The sequence below is a fragment of the Sus scrofa genome, chromosome 3 (genome assembly GCF_054392235.1).
Source record: "Sus scrofa isolate SSC_HxYL_T2T_F1_AM1 chromosome 3, Sscrofa_HxYL_maternal_Yorkshire_Landrace_v2.0, whole genome shotgun sequence".
NCBI classification, from domain to species: Eukaryota; Metazoa; Chordata; class Mammalia; order Artiodactyla; family Suidae; genus Sus; species Sus scrofa.
In genome coordinates, this window is record NC_139385.1 from 70,665,714 (window position 1) to 70,690,987 (window position 25,274).

Genomic DNA, 25,274 nt, shown 5'->3' on the forward strand with positions numbered 1-25,274 from the left:
ACACGTGAGCTGCCACCCCCACCCCCCACAGAGAGAAATATCCCCGAATGGCTTGTTAGGGCAGGAAGCAGTCTTAGATGCCACCATCCATCCATAGCCCCTTATTGCACAGGGGACAGGGAGGGGGTGGGAACGGACACTGAGGTCCGATGCTGAGCCACCTGCCCAGGGTCACACTACTGTTAGTGGCTGTGCTGGGCTCAGAGCAAGACTTCAGTCCCCTGCGCTGTGTTCCCTGCATCACCCACGGCCCTTCCCCTCCACACGCTCCTGAGCATGTTCTACTAGGACCACAACCCCAGGCCCTGAGGACTGTGTGCCTGTGAGAGGATTTTAGAGCCATTCCCAGCCCTGGGGATTTTCAGGGTTGTCTGCCTGCTCTTCTGACAGTCTTATCTCAACACTTCTAGGAAGTAAGAAGCTGCATTAATACACAGAAGGAGGCCTCTAGCAAAGGCCCAGGGCAGGCTGGACTTCCACGCAGGAGAGGGAAGGCCACAGGTTACCTGAAGATACAAAGATAGTTTCTTTAAAGCTCTATGCCAGAGTTCCCATCGTGACTCAGTGGAAACGAATCTGACTAGCATCTATGAGGACGCAGGTTCGATCCCTGGCCTTGCTCAGTGGGTTAAGCATCCAGGGTTTGCTGTGAGCTGTACTGTAGGTTGCAGACTCGGCTCGGATCTGGCGTTGCTGTGGCTGTGGCGTAGGGCAGAGGCTACAGCTCTGATTGAACCCCTAGCCTAGGAACCTCCGTATGCCTTGGGTGCAGCCCTAAAAGAGACAAAAAAAAAAAAAAATCCTAAAAAAAACCCCAAAAAACCCGAAAAACCCTCTATCCCTGTGTGCTGATATAACATTGAGAGTTAACTGTATTTCAATTAAAAGAAAGAGAAAGCTGGAGCTCCTGCTGTGATGCAACAGGATTGGTGGAGTCTCTGGAGCACTAGGACTCGGGTTTGACCCCTGACCTGGCGCAGTGGGTTAAGGATCTGACATTGCTACAGCTGCTGTGTAGGACGCAGATGCAGCTTGGAAACTCCATATGCCCCCGGGGCAGCCAAAAAGAAAAATGAAATTAGGATATGAAAAAGAAAACAAAACTTCCTCACTGTGAGAAAGGGAGCAGTTATAAATGTAGCTCCACTTTTCTTTTTTCTTTTTTTCTTTTTAGGGCCACACTCACAGCATGTGAAAGTTCCCAGGCTAGGGTTCGAATCGGAGCTGCAGCTGCCAGCCTACGCCACAGCCACAACAACACAGGATCCAAGCCATGTCTGTGACCTGCACCACAGCTCACAGCAACGCTAGATCCTTAACCCACTGAGCAAGACTGTCGTCATCCTGCAGAGCCGGGTCTCACGTCCCAGACCCCACTCCTCACCTCCTTGTCCCATCAGATCCAGCCGGCTTTCCAAAGCAACCGTCCCTCACCCAGTAACGTTCAGGTTTGCGTTCTGTCTCCCATTAAGAAAACTTCTGGGAAGGGTGGCTGGGAAACAAGTCTTTTTGTTTTGTTTGGTTTGGTTTTTAGGGACGGACCTGCGGCACATGGAAGTTCCCAGGCTAGGGGTTGAATTGGAGCTACAGCTGCCAGCCTACACCACAGCCACAGCAACACAGGATCCGAGCCACATCTGCGACCTATACCACAGCTCATGGCAATGCTGGATCCTTAACCCACTGAGCAAGGCCAGGGATTCAACCCACATCCTCATCGATACCAGTCAGATTTGTTAACCGCTGAGCCACATGGGAGCTCTTGCGAAACAGCCTTAATTCCAAACGTCCACGTGCCCGGCTCCAACCTGAGGAAGGAAGGCAGGGCAGATACCAGGAGCCATTCTCCATGTGTGCCACACAGTGTATCTGGAATGTTCTCCCTCCTCTAAAATCCTGCCTTCTTCAATTTGCTCACTACTCAGAAACCTTTGGCGTAGCTCTTATCAAAGTCCAAGTTTAGGCCAACTATGGTTTTTCTAGCCTTACCTCCCATTCATCAGCAGCATCAGAGCCTCTTCCCACGTGGGTTCCGTCTCAGTTTCCCAGACACACCCCAGGTTGTCCACTCTCACACCTTGGCTCCAGCCACTCTCCGGACACAGACAGCATCCTTCCCCTTTCTTTCTGATGGTGCTTCCTGACCTTGCTCAAGTTTGAGCTCAGCCCCTGCCTTGCTCAGGTTTGGGCTCCCGAACGAGACCTCCCCATGTGTCCCAGCCAACAGGGTTCTCTCTGTCCCCTGAACTTCTGCCTTATGTTTTGTCGCCTGTCATTGGCAGTCTTGCTCGCGTTCGTGTCTTGATGCCCCAGCCAGGCTGTAGGGTCCTAGGGAACAGGAACCACATCCCCTTCTGTAGTCATCTCCCTTCCCCTACGGGGCTTCCCTCAGCTTTCCACCCTCCATCAGGGTCGCCTGCAAATGTAGGAATGAAGCAATGAGCACGTGAGTGAAGAGGCCAGGGCAGCATGGTGCCCTTCACCCGTTTCCTCGGCTTGGTGCCCATGGCTTTTTTCTCTCTCTTCCCCTTCATCAGGTGGCTCGACTCTTTCCTTTTGTCTCCTCTTTGGACCTCAGAGAAGGGCAGGTAACCCCGTGGAGAGGTGTGACTAACTCCAAACTGATCCAGTTGGGGAGAGAGGCCAGCAGCCGCCTCTGCCCACCAGCCACAGGCGGTCTGGATCCGAGCCCGGTGTGTCTCCTGCCGACACCCATGTGTGTATGTGTGCGTTAATCCCAGAGCCGGGACGGTCAGCCTCTTCCCAGCGCCTCTTGCTGCGTTGATTTGGTAGCCTCTAACGTGTGATTAACTTACTTGGGCTTTTTGTCTTTTGTTTGTTTAATGCCTGGAGAATGAATCGAATTTGATGATTGATGCTCTCGTGGAAGAACTGCCCGCGCTCTCTCGTGGGTTAATCCAATTGGTCACAAACGAGGCCCCATCTTCATCCAGCATGTTGAGAAGGTGCCTGCTTGGCCTTGGCGTGGAGCATGGGTCAAGGTTAACTGTGTCGGCGAGGCGGGGACCCCATGGGAACTGAGGAGGATGTACTAACTCTGTTTGAATCCCCAGTGGGAATTGTGGTTATGCGGGTGGCTTTGTGACCAGTTGCCTGACTCGCTAAAACCCTTTGTCTAGATTCTTGGTTGTCATCAGTTGCAGGCATTAGATACTGTGTGAGGTGAGGTGGGCTAAACTTTGCATCCTGCTGGAGCCTCCTTTTTTCACTTGTGTCCTTGTGACTTGTGTCCCTTCTCCCATGTATCCCTTTGGAAAAAGAGAACCTCGTCGAGGGCTTGCAACCGGACTTAGTGACTCTGTGGGCCCCAATAGCGGCTATTCTGCTAATGATAAATTGTTTTACTTAGACTATCAGGTTATTAAAAGTCTGGGTTTGCCCAGGAACACACTCCCTCCCCTGACAAAGAAAAGCATCAGAACAGAGAATTTGGTGTCTGTTGCCTACGTGGATTTCTTATTCCTTACAAATTGGGGGAAGGATCAGGAATTAAAGATCTCAGATTAATAGGAAATTCAGTGACATGGTTTGCCTCTTAAAGTCCAATTTTCTAAGAGAGTTAGCCAGGAGAAAGAAAAGATTGAAATAATCAGAAATAGGAGTTCTTGTCATGGCTCATCGGTAACAAACCCAACTAGTATCCATGACGATGTGGATTTGGTCCCTGGCCTTCCTCAGTGGGTTAAGGATCCGGTGTTGCCGTGAGCTGTGGTGTAGGTTGCAGGTGAGGCTCGGATCTCACATTGCTGTGGCTGTGGTGTAGGCTGGCAGCTGCAGTTCCCATTCAGGCCCTATCCTGGGAACTTCCATATGGCGTGGGTGTGGCCCTAAAAAGAATAAATAAATAAATAGATAAAATAATCAGGAATGGACTCCCCTCCCTTGCCCCCAAGCTATTTCCGTGGGGTTTCTGGGGTTCTGGAAGCATGGCTGATAGAACCACTGGACTACGTGGTGCTGACGTGCCCATGGAAAAGCAAGGTGAGTCTGTTAAAACAAACAGCATGTAAACAAACAACGACAACAAAATTGGGTAGCCTCTGTTTATAATACCTCAGGGAATAAAGAGGCCAAAGTATGACAGAATACAAGCAGGAGATTCGTTTTCATGGCAGGCTGAGTTTGTCTCCCTTTCTGGTCTCTGAGGCTGTGGAGGTTCTTCCAGGGATGAGATGCTGAGGGTGGTGCTGACATGTGGTGTGACAGTCCCAAGAGCAGGTGCTGAGGCGTGCCTACAGAGGCTCGTCTTGGTTCACGGAAGGGCCCAGAATTCCTAGCTTTTCCTGTGGCTCGTATTCTAAACCTAGTGTTGCCTGGGGAGGAAATGGTTACAAGAATTAAAACAGACACACCCAGAATTTATTCACCTTTCACCAAGGTTGTCTTAGGAGACCCAACATTTATTCTAGAGATTTTCAGATCATTTTAGAATTCCCTTTGTGGCTCAGTGGGTTGGGAACCCTACTTGTGTCCGTGAGGATGAGGGTTCAATCCCTGGCCTCGCTCAGTGGGCTAAGGATCCACAAGCTGTAGCGCAGGTCGCAAATGCGGCTCAGTTTGGCGTTGCTGTGGCTGTGGTGTGGGCCAGCAGCTGCAGCTCTGTTTCAACCCCTAGCCTGAGAACTATATATATATAAAAAATATATATATAAAATATATATAATAAAAAATATATAAAAAATAAAAATATATATAATAAAAATATAAAAAACATATAAATATATATATAATTTAAAAATATATAAAATATATAAAATATATATAATATATAATATATATAAAAAATATATAATATATATAAAATATATATAAAATATATAATATATATAAAATATATATAAAATATATATAAAATACATATAATATATATAAAATATATATAATATATATAAAATATATAATATATATATAAAATAAAATGGTTACTGGGAGTTCCCGTTGTGGCACAATGGAAACAAATCCGACTAGTAGTATCCGTGAGGATGCAGGTTTGAGTTAAGGATCTCGCTCAGTGAGTTAAGGATCTGGCGTTGCCGTGAGCTGTGGTGTAGGTCGAAGATGTGGCTCAGATCCCGAGTTGTTATGGCCGTGATGTAGGCCGGCAGCTGTAGTCATGAGTGTGGCCCTAAAAAAGCAAAAAAAGAAGGAAAAAAAAAAAAAAAAAGGTTACCTCTATGTTAAGAATTTTTTAAAAAAAATCATTCCAGAAACTTTTATTTTGGAATTGCAGTCAGAGCCAGATAATGAGCCAGAGAAGAAAGCCATAGATTCTTGAAGTCAAAATTTTCGAGTTGGAAGGGAATCTCGCTCAGCCTTTAACTTCCCAATGACCAAGTTGGGAAGCAAGACCAAGTTGATGGGCCAAGGTTCTCATAGCAGAACTGAAGCTAAGCTCTCAGGGCAGTTTCTGGAGATACCACTCCTGCCTTCTTGTTTGTTTATTTTAAATAGTTCCATGTTGTTGTTTTTGGTCTAGATGGCATTTGTCAGCATCATGGAGCCCTTGTATTCACAGAACGAGGTCCCGAGGGTGACCTTGGAGGAGTGCAGTGGGTGTTACTAAAATGAAATTGTAATGATTTCTTAAAGGTAATGCATGTTCATGGTACACAATTCTGAAAGTACAAAAGAGGGAAGACAGTGAGAAGTTAAGTCTCAGTTGGCACAGCTGTTTGAAAAGAAACCCTGTCAGCTTTTAGCAGGCACTGTTACAAATGCATTCATTTGGCCATGAGCAAACAGTATAACTGGACCCCCATCTCCTTAGCAGACAAAACTGGGAAGACCCCATCTGGGGTAGAATGAAGAGGCAGCTCTCAGGGGTGACAGATAACTAAGAAATATACTTCTCTTGGAGTTCCCATTGTGGCTCAGTGGTAACCGAACCTGATCAGTATCCACGAGGATGCGGGTTTGATCCCTGGCTCCTCTCAGTGGGTTAAGGATCTGGCGTTGCTGTGAGCTGTGGTAGATGTAGCTCGGATCCCACGTTGCCATGGCTGTGGCTGTGGCTGGCAGCTGCAGCTCCAGTTCAACCCCTAGCCTGGGAACTTCCATATGCCGTGGATGTGGCCCTAAAAAAAAGGGAAAAAAAATATACTTCTCTTTTCCCTTGGATCCCACCTTCAAGTTCTCCAGGGCCAGGTCAAGTGTGTCTCCTCCAGGATGCCTTACCTCTCAGATGTGTGCCCTCTGTCCTTTGCACCCTACAGCCCTCTGGCATCTTTCATACACCCCTTGTGGGTAGAGCTCAGGCCCCTGCTCAATAGATTGCCCCGTCACGTCTGGGGATCAGGCTGGTGCATCAGGGTGGGGGTGGGAATACCCTGCTGCACACTTGACTCTGGGGATGGCCCAATAAATGGTTACATGTTCATGTATTCAGCTCCTTGACCCCTAAAGTGTATCAGATAGAGTGGCAGATGCTAAGGCTGTGTTAGTAAATAAAACAATCAGGAGAGAAAGACAAACCAACAAACAGTGCCTATGCCAGGGAGCTGAAATGGTTAGAGAAAGCTTCTCTTGAGAAGTGCAACCATATTTCATTAAATCTAAAATTTTGGAGTGCCCTTCGTGGCTCAGCAGTAACGAACCCAACTAGTACCCTTGAGGACTTGGTTCAATCCCTGGCCCCGCTCAGTGGCTTAAGGATCCAGCATTGCCGTGAGCTGTGGTGTAGGTCGAAGATGCAGCTCGGATCCTGAGTTGCTGTGGCTGTGGTGTAGGCCGGCAGCTGTAGCTCTGATTCGACCCCTAGTCCGGGAACTTCCATATGCCACAGGTGTGGCCCAAGAAAGAATTTTATTTTATTTATTATTTTAATTTTATTTTGGCTGCACCCATGGCGTGCAGAAGTCCCCAAACCAGGGGTCAAAACTCACACCACAGCAGTAACAACACAGGATCCTTAATCTGCTGAGCCATTAGGGAAATCCTTCTTCCTCTTCTCTCTTTTTTTAAATTCAACAGCACATTGTTTGTCTCAGGCAACTGCAGTAACATCATCATTATCATAGTTGACATTTTTGAAGCACTTATGTGTCCTGGGCTCTATAATGAATATCTTTTTTTTTTTTTTTTGTCTTTTTGGGCCACACCCATGGCACATGGAGGTTCCCAGGCTAGGGGTTGAATCGGAGCTGTAGCCGCTAGCCACAGCCACAGCCACCGTAACACCAGATCCGAGCCGCATCTGCGACCTACACCACAGCTCACAGCAATGCCGGATCCTTAACCCACTGAGCGAGGCCAGGGATCAAACCTGTGTCTTCATGGATACTAGTTGGGCTTGTTAACTGCTGAGCCGTGACGGGAACTCCTGTAATGAATGAATATCTTAAGGCGTCATCTCGTTTACCTCTCCCACCCCCATCCTGCCATGTGGATGCTGTTTCACAGGTGGGAAAAGTGAGGTGGAGAGATGGTGAGGTCCCCCAGCTATTGGTGATGGGACTAGAATTTGAATCCAGGTCTGACTCCAGAGCTGTTTTTTTTTTTTTTTTTTTGTCTTTTTGCTATTTCTTTGGGCCGATCCCGCGGCATATGGAGGTTCCCAGGCTAGGGGTCGAATTGGAGCCACAGCCACTGGCCTACGCCAGAGCCACAGCAACATGGGATCCGAGCCACGTCTGCAACCTACACCACAGCTCACAGCAACGCCGGATCGTTAACCCACTGAGCAAGGGCAGGGACCGAACCCGCAACCTCATGGTTCCTAGTCGGATTCGTTAACCACTGCGCCACGACGGGAACTCCCGAGCTGTTGTTCTTAATCTTCGTTTTCTGCCGCTTCTGGCATGGCATTTCTGGGTGGTTATTTGTCCTTTTTTTTTTTTTTTTTTTTTTTAAAGTTTTGTCAGAAATCAAGCTGTTTTTTTCTGCATATTTCCTGAGAATGCCTAGCACAGTGTCTCGCCCATGGAAGGTCCTTGATAAATCATCAAGAAATAGATAAATGAATAAATGGAAGAATGAATGGAAGAGTGAATCTGTGAGTGGCTTTCCTGAATGTTACCTTAATACAGAATGACTCCATTATAATATCTCCTCCCTCTTTTCAGAATTTTTGTTTCGTTTTGTTTTGTTTTTTCCAAAAAAAATTGGAAACCTTCACAAATTTGCATACCATCCTTGCATAGGGGCCATGCCAGTCTTCCCTGCATTGTTCCAATTTTAGTGTATGCGTTGCGGAAGCGAGCACAGTTTTCGTTCTTTTGTTGTCTAATTTTTTTCTAAATTCATGTTGTCATCTTAAATGTTTCTGAGTAAAATAATCATGGATCATTGGATTTGGAAGGGATGATATTGGGCAGCTGTCTTCCCCTCAGTTTCTTGGCAAAGATCTCCGAGCTGTTATGTCTAGAAGTTAAAGCCTCTAACTCCTTGCCCACCATCATTCCAGAACAGTATCTGAAGCGACATGGGTAATTTCTGACTTTTTCCTATAATGCCCTCCAAACACCTCTTTGCCTGAATTCAGAATTCTAACTGTATGTTTGAGTGTGTGTGTGTGTGTATTTGATTATTTAAATAGTTTTATTTTTGTCGTTGTTAGTTTCCTGGAGACATTTTTCCTTTCAATATGTTTAGTAGCCTGAGAACTTATCTTTTTCGCATTTTAATGCATCTTTGTTTCATTCTGACATTTCTCGTAAATCTGTCTGCAAGCTCCTTTGCTTTCGCCCTTCCCTCTCATGAACTCATTCTGCATTTGCTCCTTTAGCGAGCTGACTCTTTGGCTAAAGCTAACTTCAGTGAATTGCTATGCTTTTGTTGCCCCGTTTTCATTACATTTTTTTTTTTAACTAAAATGAAGAAAAAAATCTCCAGACGCTTCTGCCATGTCTGAAAGCCTCTTACGAAAGCTGTCACAGCCTCTGTTTCATCAATTCCACCCCCAGCCCGGAGTCCCTGTTGTTAGCTGCTCTCGTTGATTTTGTGCTGGTTTGTTGGTTCTGTTCTAGGTGTTGTCCCTGAGCCCTGTAGCCCTCTAGGATGACTCTTTTTTTTTATTATCCAAATAAAATACCCCCATCCCCATCTGTGCAGCCTGTGTACCTAAGGGAGGTTTGTATACCGGTAGGGGTTTTGGAAGATGCTCGAGTTTATCAGTTCTCCTGGTGGTTACTTGCCTGTCACCTCTTTTTTTATTTTTATTTATTTATTTATTTGTTTATTTAGGCTTCTTTAGGGCCACATCCGAGGCGTATGGAAGTTCCCAGGTTAGGGAGTCGAATCGGAGCTGCCGCTGCTGACCTCTCACCACAGCCGCGGCCAGGTAGAATCCGAGCTGCTTCTATGACTACACTGCCGGATCCTTAACCCACTGAGCGAGGCCAGGGGTCAAACTGGCATCCTCACGGATACCAGTCGGGTTCGTTGCTGCTGAGCCACAGCAAGAAACGCCTGCCTGTCACCTCTTGGTCCAAATCCCAAACCAATTCGCAATAACCCCAATCCCCTACCAGCCCCTCCCCCTCGGGCTTCCTTCTCTCCCACCTCCCCGAAGGGGAGTCTCCCCCTCCAGCCCCTGAGGCACACCTGAAGCTACGCCTGCATCCCGAGCCTTCATTATGATCCTTTTCACTCTGTCCTCCAGACGGAGAGGACTTTTCCTTTCATAAGTGTAATGGATTGATCTTGCTTTCCTAAACAAAAGAACCCTTTCCCCCCCCCCCGAGATCAATTCTGTGGCTCCCTCAGAATAGGAAATGGTTAGAGTCAGCAGGGTTTTGCTGTGCATGTGTATTTTTTAATATGATTCTTTTATGCCCTTCCTGATTCATTACCTTTGGGGTATTTTATGAAGCTCAAAGGCGACGGTGGCAGTAAATGTGCCTTAGGAACAGTAACGTGAACAGATAAAGGAAATGGCTGTTGTGGTACATTTAAAAAAAAACACTGTCTGTATTTTATTTCCTTTGAGAAGAGTAAGGACTGAGCACATAGAGGTTTTTTGAAATTTTTGTTTATTTATCTTTATATTTAGATTTTTAAGTTCTGATATTCTGGCCAGATTCTTATGTCCTCCTGGGAACTGACACAAGATGTAGCTTGTAGCTATATAAGGATTGCTATTTACGTAAGGATTGTCTGAGAAGCAGCAGACAAGCCCTGGAGAGTAGGAATTGCAGGCAGCGGCCCTGGGTCTCGCTGAGGCGCTAGCTTATCGTGGGGGGCGTGTGAAGGAGAGACAGGAGCCCACGGGAGGCCCTTGAATATTCCTGACCTTGACCCCCCTCCATGTTTCTAGCAAGTTCACTGCAGAGTCCTTCCAGAGAACCGATTCCACCTCGCTGATGGTCAGAGCTCCCTCTTGGCCTTGGTCATGTCTGGTCCCCATGACTGCCCCTGGTCTGTGGGCAGGCCTCTGACCTGTGCCCCCTCCTGTGTTGTGTCCAGGGACAAGGTGCCTTATCAGAGAGACTCCGGAGCTTCAGCATGCAGGACCTCAGCACCATCAGGGGAGATGGCGCCCCAGCTCCCTCAGGTCCACCCGCACCGGGGCCTGGGCGGGCCAGCGGCAAACACGGCCAGCCCAAGATGTCCCGGAGTGCTTCTGAGAGCGCTGGCAGCTCAGGTAGGTGTCACTTCACTGCCCCTCTTTTCCACCTCGTAGGTGGGACCTCTTAGGCCATATGGCCCTTGCCTCAAGGACCTGCCACCAACGCAGACATCCACCAGACCATGCCAGGCCAGCCAAGGGGTAGAGCACTACTCAAGCCAGGACAGGAAGCTGGCCTTGGGGGCTCTCGCCAGGGGCTGGGTTAGGTCACCTGCACCAGAGGGCCCCCCTTCCTCCATCTGATTGTCTAGAGAGTTGGGGCGGTTGAGCAGTACCTGGACCAAACCCAGAGGCGACAGGCCCAGCTGGACTTGGGTCAAGGCAGCTTTCTCTGTTTTCGTCCTCTCGGACCCCACACTCCCAGGAGGGCTCGCCTGTCCTGAGCACCTGTGTCCCTCCCCACCAAGGCTTATGGCTCTCGTGGTTCTCTTCCGTGCCTGGTATTGCCTGTCTTCTCTCTCACTCCATCAGCTCCTCCCCTCCTGGAGCCCCCAGGCACCATGCACACTCTCGGCCACCAGTGCCAAGGCCACACCAGCTCTGAGGTCTCATTCCTGTGGAGCCCACGGCTCTGTGGAAACCACACATTACCTCCATGTCTACCCCTTCCTACGCCTCCCCATGCCTCCCCTTGGTGGATTATTCACAGCGGCTTCAGAACTGGGAAACGGAGAAGTCTGGTGGGATCTAAAAGCAAGGTGATGGATATTATTCAGCCATAAAAAAGAATGAAGTTTTGCTCTTTGCAGCAACATGGATGGACCGGGAGTAGAGTGAAAGAAGTGAGAGAGAGAAAGACAAATCCTGTATGTTTTCACTTATAGGTGGAATCTAAAAAATAAAATGAAAGAACCAGTCTGACAAAACAGAAACAGACACGTAGATACTGAGAACAGACCAGTGGTTGCCAGAGAGGAGAGAGGAGGAGGGGGCAAAAGCATTGAGGAGGATTAAGAGCTACAAACGACTACATATATAATAGATAAGTTATGGGAGTTCCCACTGTGGCTCAGCAGGTTAAGAACACAGCTAGTATCTATGAGGATGTGGGTTCAATCCCTGGCCTCACTCAGTGGGTTAAGGATCCGTCATTGCCGTGAGCTGTGGCATAGGTCACAGATGCAACTCGGATCTGGTGTTGCTGTGGCTGTGTCTTAGGCCTTCCCACAGCTGCAGCTCCAGTTCGACCCCGGGGAGCTTGCAGATGTGGCCCTGCAAATTAAAAAAAAAAAAAAAGGTTACAAGGAAGCAATGTGCCACAATGGAATTTACCCAATATTGTACCTTTATGTGGAGTATGATCTATAAAAATACCGAATTACTATATTATACACCTGAAACTAACATAATATTGTAAGTCAACTGTACTTCAGTATTTTTTTAGAAGGCAGTGGGAGGCACCCCCTGACTTTGAACATCTCTCCAGACAGGCACCAGATAGAAATGAATTTGGGCTAATGTGTTTGGATCAGGTCGCTCTGAAGTGGGAGAGAGAGGAGGGGCCTCTGAGCAGGTGCCGTTGGATTACTTCTCAGAGGAGAAGAATTTAACTTCATCCCCTGCCTTCCCCTGGGCTGCTGGACACAAAGGCTGGCCTCTATGGGCCAGGCAAGGGCGTTTTCTAGCACCCGAGAGGAAGCCGAATCTGGATGACCCCCTCCCCCACCTGGTGTCTCTCCAGAGACCCACCTTCCTGGGACCCCTGTATTGAGCACAGTGGGACTCCCCACACCTCCCCGGGGCCTCCCTGTGTGCCGGGCTGGCTCCTGTCAAGTGGGGGCTGTCACTGATGGTGCCCCCGTCCCCACAGTGTGTTCCTGCTGCTCCGCCTGCAGGACCCGGAAAGGTGAGTGCACAGCCAGGCAGCCTCCCTGCAGCGTGTGGGACTCGCCAGCCCCCAGAGGAGGCTCTAACCCTGAGCTGGTGTCTGACCCTGGGGCTCCCTTTCGGCTGCAGGGTCTAGGGGGTGGAGTTAGGCTAACTCCTTAAAGCAGCAAACAGGTATTCTCTTACAGTAAATACAGGCTAGAAATTTGGGAGTGGCTTAAGTGGGTGGTTCTGGCTCAAGGGCCTCTCAAGAGTTGTGGCCAGGATGCCGGCTAGGGCTGCAGGCATCTGAAAGCTTGACTGAAGGTGGCTCTCTTGTGGCTGTTGGCTCGAGGCCTCAGATCCTTACCACGGGGGCCCCTCTAGGGCAGCTTGAGCGTCCTTACAACATGGCCACCGGCTCCTCCCAGAGCGAGTGATGCAGGAGAGAGAGGGCAGATGGGACACCCCCACTTCTGCCTTTTGCTCTTTGCTGGAAGTGAGTCATTAAGTCTAGCCCACACTCAAGGGGAGGAGAGTTCCTCTCCTCCTCTTCAAGGGAGGGGTAATGAACATGGCTGGAGCTATTTTCAAACCATCATGGGGTCTCAGTTCCTTGTGCTTTGGGCGATGAGGACACAAGCACTTAGCCAGGTCCTCTGGAGCAATGAAGCCCTGTGGTTCCAGGGGTTTCTGCTCCTGTGCAGCCCAGGGAGCCCTGGTCCTGCTTTGCCACTTACCAGCAGTGTGACTGTGTGCAAGTCACCTAACCACCCTAAGCCTTGGTTTCCTTCAAATAGTGGTGAAGATCCCCGCTTCCCCACTTGGCTGTGCTGTTGTGAAGATGGCTGTGAAAGGGCTTGTTGAAGGGTGACGATGTTTACTGGAGACCTGGGGGTGGGCGCAGGTCTGGACTCTCCCAGGCCAGGGCAGGGCCCCCTGCTGCCACCCTCCTTGGGTGCAGGTGATGGCTTGGCCTGGTCGTTCTCTCTTGACCTGCTCCTGCGCTTTCCCTGATCTTAACTAGACTCGCCAGGGAGCAGAGATGGTGCTGTGCTAACTCAGCCCGCCCTGCACCCCCGATGAAGAAGAGGGGCTACCCCTAGCCTGTAGCTGCTGCCTGGGGTGAGGGGAGGAGGTAGCCGTGCCTGGTGCCCATTGAGGCCCGTGCCCCCAGCCTGGGCACCTCTGACACACGGCCCGTGCCTCCCGCATCAGTGGAGAGCAGAAGGACCTGGAACTGCATTCTAGGCAGGGTCCTGTTTTCCCTTTATTTCTTGAGTTTCAAGACTTTCAGTGCTGGAGTTCCTGCTGCGGCGCAACGGGATCGGCGGTGGCATCTTGAGAGCGCCGGGACGCAGGTTTGATGCCCAGCCTGGCACAGTGGGTTAAGGATCCGGCAGTGCCACAGCTGCAGCATAGATTGCAGCTGTGGCTCAGATCTGATACCTGGCCCAGGAACCTGGCCAAAAAAGAAAAGACAAGCAAACAAAAAAAACAAGAAAAGAAAATCCACTGTAAGACTTGTAGTGCTAAGGTTTTTAAAGGTCTACAGAAGACCTAGGGGTTTGGGAGGCCTAAGGCTAACGTGAACTGATGGCCCGGGGAGTCCGGAGCAGAGGGTTGTGGAGACCAGCATCCTGCAGAAACGCAGGAGCTTGTATATTGTCCCCAAGGACAGAAGAAACGGAGAGGCTGCGCTCAGCTGTGTCCAGCACTGGCGGCCCAGACTCGGGCCTGGTGGCGGTGCTTGTTCATGGCAGACACAATCACAGCGTCCCAGTGGCCCCCGGCAATCATGGTCATTTCTGTCTACTCACTCTTTACAGTTTTGAGTTTGTAAGTTCCGTGAGCCACTCAGAAAGCCTCTCCTTCTGGGAACCTCTTGCTTGGGGGACCAGGGAGAGCAGAAGAGGAGACCTGCCTTCTCCTCCGTTCTTGCCTCCTGGGCCTGCTCCGTGCTGCTCTCTGGGGAGCCCCCACCCCCACCTCTCCAGTGCACTCCAGTAGCATCACAGCGCAGTGTGGGGATTGAGGGGAGTTTGGTCCTCCTGGGAGTTGCAGGGATAGGGGGTTGCTGGGGACTGGGCAACAGGCGGGAGGCGGTGGAGGCCTCCAGCTGGGGTGGCCCTGCTCAGAGTCGGGCTCTGGATGTCTCTGCCCCAGCCCTGCCTTTCCCAGCCCTCCTGACACCTAGGGACCTGGACTTCCTCCCCCACCTCCCAAGGTCTGCTTTCCTGGGACCGGCTGATAATCTGTCTACACCATTTCCCTCTGTGACTGTGGGGAAGCCCCTAGCTCTCCAGGCCTCAGTTTCCCCTTCTGCAAAATGGGGGCATGGAGCTTATTGCCCCTCGGGCCCTTCCAGCTCTGATCTGATGTGTGAGGGAAGAGGACCAGGTGTGAGGAGCATGGGAGGAGTTTTGTCTTACACTGGGGCCAGGCAGTGATGATTTCAGAGAGTCACGGATGGTTTGGTTAGAGGCGTCCTCCTGGTCCCCCAAAACAGTTCTCATCTGAGCAGCTCAGGCCCCAAGAGAACATCCTGCTCCCTTCCTGCCCCGCCGTAGATTGCTCCCTGTGGTTTCCTGCACATCTGGCTCTTTTTCTGTGCTTCCATCATTCCCTCTCTCTCCCACCCCTGCCGCCCTCTCTCCTCGCTTTTCTCTCTGCCTCCTTTGATGTTGGAGAACTGCTACAGCTTGGGATGAGTCAGAGAGGTGGGGTTTTGTCCCTCCCTGCCTCAAATCAAATGGATGGGACATCATTTTTTAAAAAAGCAAAGGCATCCCTTTCTATCCTGTCTATTTAAAAACCGAGACAATTGCATCCTTCTTGAGTGTGGCCCTGGGGCAGCTTCTTCCCTTAGCAGCAGGAGCCGTCAGAAGTCGAGAGCGTGAGAAGTGTGACTGTGTGTACGTGTGTGCCTGCACGAACACTCCCTGCACACGTGTGTGTCTTTCATCCCTGGAGGTCCTGCCCTAACAGAATATTCTTTTCTTTCTCCTCGGTGGCTGTCGGGGACGCGGATGTAAGTGTTCCAGATGGGTGTGCTCTTCTTCAGACACATTTGCTGACTTTCCTTAACCGCTCCCACTAATGTGTGCTGTGGGGGGCTGTTTGCTAACCCGGGACGGTCTGCTGCACTGTGGGGGTGGGGTGGCCTTGGGCTCCTGCAGACGGATCAGCCTGGCCTTTAGGGCTGGACGTTTCTCTCTCTGTGCTCTCCACACAGAGAGAAGTGCAGCTGCTCCCCAGCCTGTTGTAGGCATGTTTGCTAATACAGAATGTCAGCCGAGGCCACACACTCATTCCCCTGCTCTGGAACAGAAGAGTGACCTGTTCTTTCCCAGAGGCTGCGCAGCCTCGGGCACCGTGGTCAGCTCTGCAGGTTCATGGCCTTGGCTGCCGTCACCTGAGGCTTGGAGGTGGTTGTGGCCATAACTGTGCATGAGAGATGCTCCATCTTGGTGGGACCATGTTCTGTGGGGTTTGTTTCTTCATTTATATTCCTTCTTGGTCCAGAAAGAATTTAAATTTGCTTGTGGAAATGGAGATGATGAAGTCAGACTGTCAAAGATGCTGGGCTTCCTCCAGCCAGTGCAAAGAGGGAAACACAGTCAAGGGATCCTGTATCCTGACACAATAGCCACCCCGAGGTTCAGAGGCTCAGCTTTGCCACAGTGTTTATTCTCATGGGTCCTGAGGGTCAGGCAGAATATCACTTTTTTTTTTTTTTTTTTTAGCTTTTTAGGGCTGCACTTGTGGCATATGGAAGTTCCCAGGCTAGGGGTAGAATTGGCGCTACAGCTGCTGGCCTACACCACAGCATAGCAACATCTGTGACCTACACCACAGCTCATGGCAATGCTGGATCCCTGACCCACTAAGCGAGGCCAGGGATGGAACCCACATCCTCATGGATACTACTCAGATTCGTTTCCACCGCGCCGCAGCAGGAACTCCACAAATGACACTCATGGTAAAAACCTTCTGTCAGAAGTTATTTCCGGCCCCCAGAGCTGCCCACACTAGCTCCCCACCTCCACTGAGTTGAATGCTTGTTTTCTATTCCTACCTGAATATCTGGGTTCTCCTTGATGCATCACTCCTCGGGGATCAGAGAGTCAGTTTTTTTCCCCCCTGTCTTTTAGTCCATGCTCAAGGATGCAGTGGAGAACAGTAGCAAAGCTATTTTTGTTTCAGTCCTAAGATAGTGGTTGTTATTGTTTATTATTATTATCGTTGTGGTAATGTGTGAATTCATTGTTCTGTCGCAGGGAATCCAGGCTGGGTGGACAGTCTGAATTGTTAGATTTCTGAGGATCTTGCAGTGACTCTGGGCTGCCTTCTAAACCCCACAGTGATCAGTACAGGGACCTGGATTTAGAGGGAACCACGTGTGCAGAGACACAGACACAAACCAGCCCGCTCTTACGATGCGGGCCTTCATGCTGGGGCAGAGCTGGCAAGGCTGCTTCTGCAGTTTCTGCCCTGGGCTGAGGGCAAGCCTGTCATCACCTTTTCCTCCTAGCAGATGTCCAGAAGGGATGTCTTTGTGATGGTTATTGCCTTCTGATTTGAGACAAGAGTGAGCTCTCTGAGATGATGTCAGGGCTCCACCACAGTTAGTGGATGGGCGGCCACTGTGTGTGCAGCCCTGGGTCAGGTGCTAAGAGGGGCTGGGAGGGTCAGCCATAGACCCCAAGCACAAGATGCTTTCTGTGGGGCTGAGGCAGTGACAGTGATGGACAAGAGACCCAGGACAGGCAGCACAGCCGTGTGGTACACATTCTAAGCCCCATCCAGTGACTGAGCAGGGGGGCCCAGGTGTCCAGAGTATTCAGGGAGGGCTCCCTGGCGTCACCAGTCTTCATGTTCAGTAGTGCTAAAGGTGCAGCTGATTTGGGCAAGGGAAGGGACCAGAAGTAAATGCGCTGGGGGATGCACAGGGGCCAAAAACACAAAGGAAAGTAAATGATCTCCGGCCTGGCTCTTACTCAGATGCTGTCTGAGCCTACAATTCAGCTTTGAAATTCATGGTTGACAGCCGTGCTCTCTTGCTGCCCCCTGCTGGCTATTGAGAACATAGCATCAATGACCCAGAAAGCCTCTTAAGATTAGGTTTCCTCTACTAGTTTTACTTAACTAGCATCTGCTGCTGTTATTCACCCTCCTCCCCAACATCCCTTATTTTGGGGGCCGAATTTGCGGCACATGGAAGTTCCTGGAGCCACAGCTGTGACTTACACTTCCTGCAGCAGTGCCAGATCCTTTAACCCACTGGGACGGGCTGCGGATCGAAGCAATGTTTCCACAGTGACCCAAGCCATTGCAGTCAGACTCTTAACCCACCACACCACAGCCAGAATGCCTGTTATTCCCTTTTTGATGGAGAGAATACATTTGGTGGCTGAACATGTTTTTAGGAGTAGTAGCAGGGTGTCCCAGAAAGAGCAGGCCCTTGGGGTGGTTGGACCAGGTGACCTGAGCGCCCCTCTGCTCTACATTCTTTTTTTGTCTTTTTAGGGCTGCACCTGTGGCGTGTGGAGGTTCCCAGGCTAGGGGTTGTTTCAGAGCTATAGCTGCAGGCATACACCACAGCCACAGCAACTTGGGTTCCAAGCCGTGTCCTTGACCTACGCCACAGTTCATGGCAATACCGGATCCTTAATTAACCCACCGAGTGAGGCCAGGGCTCGAACCTGCATCCTCATGGATACTAGTCAGATTCGTTTCCACTGAGCCACGAAGGAAGCTCTGGCCCTGGATTCTGATTATTGGCAAAAACAATATATGAAGCCTAGAAAGATCTGTCTCTGGGTGTCAGAGAAGCAGGATATGGGCAGGAAGTATTTTATTTCTTGCCTGAGGTAGGACCATGTGGTCAGATGCCATGGACTATGCTTAGCACTGAACATTGAAAAAAGACGACACACTCAGTGACACGAAGCTCAAGCTTTCCCTGCAGATTAGTCATGTCACACCAAAACAGGAACCTTGCTGTCGTTTTTGAGGGGAAGGCTGTGATTTGATTCTCCTTCCACTAGGCTCCTTTGCTTCTCTAGGACTTGGCCTTTGAACTGAAAAATCTACATAGTTTTGCTTAAAGTTCCTTCTGAAAGCTTCCTGGCATTTTACATCCTGTCTCTTAAAGGATGCTTGGAGCTGAATGTGCAAGTGTAATTAGGACACTGTCAGCACTGATTGTATGTATTATAAAGAAAACTGTGCCGCTCCCCTCTGGAGGTCACTGCCGCCATCCTTTCTTGAGGAGATTCTTTCCCGGAGCGTTCTGCTGTGGCCTCACAGCTGTAAGCTGCAGGGTTTGACTCTTCCCAGTTAAGGCAGTGGTGCCCGCACCTTCCTTGGTCGCTTACCAGTAGACTCTGAAGCCTGTGAACAGTGCCTGACCTGTCTCACAGTTACAACGATCCCAGATCCCCTGCAGTATCCCTGGAGGAGACTGGGGCCTCGGCTCTCCTAACCGGCCTGGGTTGCGGTGCTGTGTGCCTAACCTTGACCTTGCCTGCCCTTCTTTGCTCCTTTCTGCACTGATCCCGCCTCGCTGTACTTTGTCTCCTCTGTGTAGATTGTAAATGGACTTTAAGTGGTTGAGGGAGATGTGAATGAGGGTGGTGTGAAGGCCTGGGAGCCCCACCAGGTCCACAACCCCTTGGCGTTTTCTGACGAGGAGGAGGAAGACCTGCTGGATTTCATGTACAAGTTTAAGGAACCTCGAAAGACGGAGTTCCCCCTGGAGGTACACGGTGTCGGGGGCTGCCGGGTGGTACGTGTGTGTGTGTACAAAGGGCTCGCCTGAAGATCTGGGGCTCCTGGGAGCGGCATCTCTCGGGGCCTCCAACATCTCCTGAGTGTCTGGGGAAGGGAGATTTCCCTTCAACCAACAGGCAAGACAAGCCACAAGGCAGCATCCAGCTACTTGCCAAGGGGCGAGAAAGACCCTACTATTTTTATTTAAAAATAGGAGAGCTGAGATAGCGTCCAGTGAAAAGCAACCCAAATGAGTGTCTTGGGGGAAGAAAAATTCAGAATGTGCTATACGACAGGTTTTTACAATGAAGGCTTGTTCATCTCCGCGTCTCCTCTACCCAGCATAGAGCCCGGCACAAAGTGGATGCTGGTAAAATGTTATCAAGGGACACAGCCCTTCAAAATGACCGAGACAATACACTTGGCATATGTACTCTTGCCAGTTGTAGGTGCGGATGGAGTTTCGGCTGCAGGAGGGCCAAGCCCAGAGCCCCAGGGCCTTGCTCTGTGCAGGGTCACCAGCCGTGGGCTCCGGCGCAGGGTGGGCAGAATAGGGGGGCCCCAGTGTCCTCCTCTCTGTCCCATCACATCTCCCCTCCTTCCCCATCTGCTGCACACTGTGGCCTGAGAGTCCTGAGGCAAATAAGGAGTCCCTCTCTGTCCAGAGAGGAGCGAAGCTTGGGAGACGCAGGTGAGGCCGCGCATGGAAAGGCTCCCCTCCTCCTACACGTCAGCCTGTGGGCCGCGTTCACAGTGGGGCCAGCGTTCCCACGCAGCGCTCATGCGTTCATCAGATCCCTTCCGTATGTGGGGCAGGCTGGGGTCAATTTTCAAGTTAGAGGTTTTGGTAAAAGCAATTCCAGGTTTGGACTCTGTCCAAGGAGTCCTTTAGAGCCTGGGCAATGCCACGATGGGGAGAGGGGTCCTGTCCAGAGGGCACAGAAGGTATCAGGACCATTCTAGGTCTTGAGGGTTTGTTCCTTTATTGTTTTGTTTTGTTTTTTATTTTTTGGCTGCCTCCACACTCCCCAGCCAGGAATCAGATCTGAGCTGCTGTCGCAACTCAAGCCACAGCGGTGGCAATGCTGGATCCTTAACCCGCTGTGCTGTGCGCGGCTGGGGATGGCAGTTGCGTTCCAGCGTTCCCAAGATGCCTCAGTTCCCATTGTGCCATGTGGGGAACTCTTGGTTTTGTTATTAAAGCTGCACAAGCCCCTTTACTGTTTACCGTTAACCGCCTGAAGTGGATCCCTGAAACAGAGGTTTCGCTGGCTTTCTCTTCCTCGTCCAGAGGTGGGTGGTGAACATTTCCTAGTCATGAAGGGGTAGTGTAGGACTCAGGAAGCAGAAGGCCAGAGCCTTCGGTTCCTGCTGCTTTCCCTCCTGCCTCCCTTCCCATGTGCCTTCTAGGCACCAAGCTCCTTACTGGGAAATGGTGGCGAACCGACCTGCCTTCAGGAAAGCCCAAGTGTGGCTGGGAGACAGTGCCCCCAGAGGTGCACTCCACTGTGGGTGCAGAGTCCCCTGACGTCCTCGTCTGTGCAAAACATTGTGAGGATGGAGGAGGTGATCTGGGCCATAGGGGTGGGGCTCGGGAGTGACTTTGGAGCCCGGTGCTGGAAAGAGCCACACAGAGAGAGGAGGGAGGGCCTCCGGTCAGAAGGGATGGAGGTGTGAGAGGACAGTGTAGAAAACGAAATTGAGTAGAGAAGAGGGCAGGGGCAGGGGGTGAGGGTGGCTGGGGCCAGTGAAGCCCCTGGAGGGCTATGTTAGGAAGAAACATTTCCCTTTTATTGTGACAGTAACTTCCCCTGTGATTTGTGTGTCCCAGGGAAAGAGGGATCCCTGGATAATCATTTGTGGGGAGAGGAGGTAGAACACTTCGTACTTAAAGACAGTGTTTCCTTTGCGTGTGTGGTTTGCTGTGCATGAAAGGATTTCCCATCCAGAAAGAGGACCGGAAATGTGTTGATAGCAATTTTAAGCACGCCTCAAGGCCCGTTCCCCAAGGAATAAGAAAGACAAGGCAAGAAGGGGGAGGTATTTCTCCCTGCAGAGTCCCTGGTTAAGATCATTTTGCTCCCCAGGCAGAAACAAGATGTGTCATCCACCTGCACAACCATTCACTTGGGAGTTCCAGGGATTTAGAGCATAAAAAAAGGAGGCGCTGCCCTCCTCAACTGGCTCAGCTTCCCGGGTTTGATTGGCATGTGATTAATCCCTGCTGTGGAAACTCCGAGTGAGCCCCCAGCCCCATCCAGCCTCTTCACACATGTGCGTTTGGCCAGAGGTCAACACAGACCTGTCCGGGTGCTGCTGTCCTCAAAAGCTTCCGTGTTTACACCAAACCGAGGGCTCTTTTTTTCTGTTTTCTCCACCAGGCACCGCCTAGAATCCTTCGATCTCGCTTCAGGAAGAAAAGTACCTCATCCTCGGCCACTGAAACCACGTGAGTGAGATGAGCCAACAGCACCGGATCCACAGAATGTTTCTTCTCTGCCTTAAAGAGCTATTTATTCACTCATAACATAGAAACCCCGCAAGCTGGTGTGCTGAGCGTGCAGCCTTGGACATGGCCTTTTCTCTCCCCCATCTTCCACTTTTAAGAGCCGCCCCCCCCTTCCTTTCCTTTATTTTGCTGGGGAGAGGCTGAAGGGAAAGGTAGTGTGTGGGGAGGGTGTGATCTTTAAATCTTCTGAGGTTAGTAACTTCCACAATTGGGTTGTCATTACAGATGGCAGGGTTTTTAGAAGTAGACAAGAACCACCCCACACTGCTGAGATGTACATTTGTAATTTATTTGTTGCATACTTTGTTTTTAGTCCTGTATATGCAAACAAAGCAATTTTTAAACCCCCCCCCCCTTTTGTTGTTCTTGGTACTAATACTTTGGACTCTGATGTACATATTTACGGCTTTCGGCTTAATATAGTGGGCTTGCAAGGGCTGCCAGAGGTTCTAATGTGCAAGAAAACTGCAAAAACAGAAGTGTAAGAAATTATTTTGATCCTAGAGAATGTCTCAGACGTGCTTTTGAAGCTTCCAAATACAGCTTGAGTACAACACCCCTTTCCCTGCAGGGTGATGGTCCATTCGCTTCAGCCAGTCAGTCAGTATACCAGAGACGTTCAGAATGAAGAGAGACAATATTTTAGTGACAGAGGTGAGTGGAATGAAGTCAGGGGAACAGCCTAGAATACAAGTTACAGGAAGCTCATCTCCCCCAGGGATCCAGGCTGAGGAGTCTCTGAATCCTTCTGGAGGATTCACGTATAGCGCTGTTGTGGGGAATCGCTGAGGGTTTCCAGTGCCTGACGACAACTGTTTCTCCTTCACAGTATCCAGGGCTCTGACTGGTTTCCCCAGGGAGAGGAGCCTATCGTCGGAGCGCCCTGTTTTAGAGAAAGCTAAGCAAAACCCAACTGATCCACTCAAACACACCTAGAACTGCGCTTTGTTGCAGATAGGCCATGAAGTGATTCTGAGACACCTGGGGAACGATCCACATGCTGGGTTCTCGAAAGGTCCTTAGAGGTTGAGCTCTTCATGGACGTGGCCTGCAGCTCCACGGGGCAGCTGTGGCTCGCGCCCCCTGTTCCCTACCTGGCTTGTGCAGAATGTGGACGAGAAAGCAGCATGCTCGTGGGCACTCCGATTTTACCCAAGTCTGGATCGCTTAGTTAGAGAACAAGTATCTTCTTAGTATCTGAGGAGACTCCCTTCTTAGGTTGAGAATTTTATGTGGAAAGAAGAATCTGGCTTCAGTAGCATTTTGGTCTGAGGCAGCTGCTCTCCACTGGGAGAGCTGAGCCTAAACGTAGGACTCGTATACTTGTGCTTAGAGTTGGTGTTTCCGTTCAGTGTGATGCATGCTGTGGCCACAACCCAGTTACTTATAATCCGTGGATTGTCTTTGTTCATAGATAAGCCCCGAACACGAGAGAATTAGTGTTATGTACCACAGAGAACTTCCCCTCAATCAGCTGTGGACAGGCCCAGTTAAAGACTGTTCCCTGACTGAGCTACGTGAACATACATCAGTCTTTGCTGATGACACACTGGCTGGATCTTAGCTGCCTCGGAAAGGGTTTTACTTGATTGTTACCAGATATGCATATTTAAATCCCTTCTCCCCACGATGCCTCTGAAGGTGACTTTGTAATTTACAAAAGGATTTAGGAAAATAAACCTAAAGGCAAATTTGCAGTTCAGAGGGCAAATAGAGGCTGCCTATTCATTGTCTGTGTCCCCCACTCACCAATACCTAACCTGCCCCCACACCCCTGACCCAGGGAGGACAGAAACCTTGTTTTCTTCAAGCTCACTGAATAGTTTCAGACAGAGGGAAAATATATGCTTTAAAATGTATTTACTTGTTACTGGGAGTACCCAGAATTATCAGAAACAAATGCAAAAAAAGCTTAAGCAGCTTTTTAATAACCTTTTTTTTTTCTTTTTGCCAAAATAATCAATGCCTTTAGCAGCAGAGATTCAAATCCTATTGTGAACAAGCTATATTTTCACCATTTTACAATGGAGACTCTTCACAAGTACGGGCTATTAAGTTTGCACTCAACTATGCCAAAAACAAGCTCAAAGCACTCTACTCTCAGACGCGCTGTATTACGTCTCACTTAAGATTTAAAAATATAAAGGTATCCAAACTGCTGTCTTAATGTAACTATTTCTCCTTCCAGTGTTGGTTAGGGAGTTCAGTTTTCTCTCTTAAAAACACTCACTGTACAACTGAGAGCAGCTGTCATTATTTCTGGCAAAACGTGTTTACTTATGCAACAAGCTGTGTATTTGTGTGTGGATGGACGTAAAATGTGAATGCCTCGAAGTGTACATGTAGTGGCGTGGCGTTCTGTCTAGAGGATCAGACTGAATGTTTTAAATTTGCCCGTTTACGGACACAGGCTGTTTACAAACTGCTGGCTGGAAAGTCTAATTTTCACGTGGCCACTTTTCAGTTCTTCGCCGTTGAGCACCCGTCCTGCGTCGGAGGCGATGAGATGTGGTGGTGGACTTAGAAACTGGAGAGTTAGGCATACTCCCTCCTGGCTTTGTGTGAATAGCTTGCTCACTTCACTGGCCTCTGAAACGTGTGTTCTCTGTAGTAAACTGTCCATGTGTTCGTGATAACAGTGCTTGTCAACCACGACCAGCCTCGAGTTCCTTCCCAGTTGTGTACCTGGCACAGTCAGAAACGATGAAGGATGTGCCCGTTTGCAGCGGCACACACCCAGAGAGCTGACGTCCTGGACCGTGACTGTGCCTGTTTCCCCTTTGTTTATTTCTGTAATCCCTATAGAACGACCTGTAATAAAATAGTATACTGGTCTGTGCATTAAAGGGTTGGTTGTAAAGTTACAGTATTCCAAAGGTTGAAGTTCTGCTGTTTTGTTACAATGCCTGATATATATCTTGAATAAAGTCTTAACATTTTTCTTTTAAAAGACATCTTTGCAATGTTGGGCTTATGAGGCAAGAGAAGATACTTAGTTTTGAAGCTGAGTGTTCAGCCACGACCTGGCCTGGTGCCCGGTGACTTGGCTCCATGCCTACTGCACAGAATTGTTGCGAAGAGAAAAAATTAAATGATATCAATGCTTTGAGAACCAGGTGACCACATAAATATAAATCGAGCAGCATGCTTGTCTTACATTTTTAAAGATCACCAGGGGCAACTAGGTAGCTGGGAAAACAGAGTTGTTCATCTGGAGGGCAGTTTTAATTCTGCAGATGGACCTCTGGTCTGTTGCTTTCTTTCTCATCTGCAGGTGCGGGCATTCATGCGCAGGTCAGGAGAGGGTGGTGCATGTGGGGGTGCCCCGGGGGAGGTATGGATGCCCTTGATGCCACTGCAGCCCTTACCTTTAAGGTATAAACAGGTACAAAGGCCTGGAAACTCAGACTCTGAAACATTACAGGGAAGCACTCATTTTCCTTTGTAGTCTGTGTTTGACACGAGGATGGAAAGGAGAGCAGCGGTGGAAAAGAAGATTCTGAGGACAGAATGAAGGAAGAGATGCAAAGGAAGGCTGAAAATCCGCTCATTTATTCATTTACTGAGCCAAGTCCAGTGCCAACAGAACCGAGATTAACT

The 25,274-nt window shown here is 49.7% G+C and overlaps 1 protein-coding gene and 1 non-coding gene across 27 annotated transcripts in view; one reads left to right on the forward strand and one right to left on the reverse strand.

The window, feature by feature from the left end:
• REEP1 (receptor accessory protein 1) overlaps positions 1–24,624 on the forward strand; it is a 122,572-nt gene extending 97,948 nt beyond the window's left edge. For 2 of the 26 annotated variants that reach the window (XM_021087288.2, XM_013995986.3), the window contains exons 6-12: positions 2,538–2,693; positions 10,423–10,600; positions 12,396–12,431; positions 19,003–19,154; positions 21,547–21,614; positions 22,246–22,328; positions 22,504–24,624. In XM_021087288.2, the coding sequence (XP_020942947.1) occupies positions 2,538–2,693; positions 10,423–10,600; positions 12,396–12,431; positions 19,003–19,154; positions 21,547–21,614; positions 22,246–22,328; positions 22,504–22,610 (780 nt within the window). In that variant the 3' untranslated portion in view covers positions 22,611–24,624. Of the gene's footprint in view, positions 1–2,537; positions 4,551–5,061; positions 5,187–7,914; positions 8,445–10,143; positions 10,323–10,422; positions 10,601–12,395; positions 15,423–18,983; positions 19,155–21,546; positions 22,024–22,245; positions 22,329–22,503 lie in introns of those variants that run through there. The other 24 variants (XM_021087289.2, XM_085018760.1, XR_002342544.2 and 21 more) reach the window with 23 other exon arrangements.
• LOC146404697 (U6 spliceosomal RNA) lies at positions 8,115–8,221 on the reverse strand. Its single transcript, XR_014842682.1, has one exon. It is a non-coding gene; the product is annotated as a U6 spliceosomal RNA (small nuclear RNA).
• Positions 24,625–25,274: the final 650 nt, after the last annotated feature.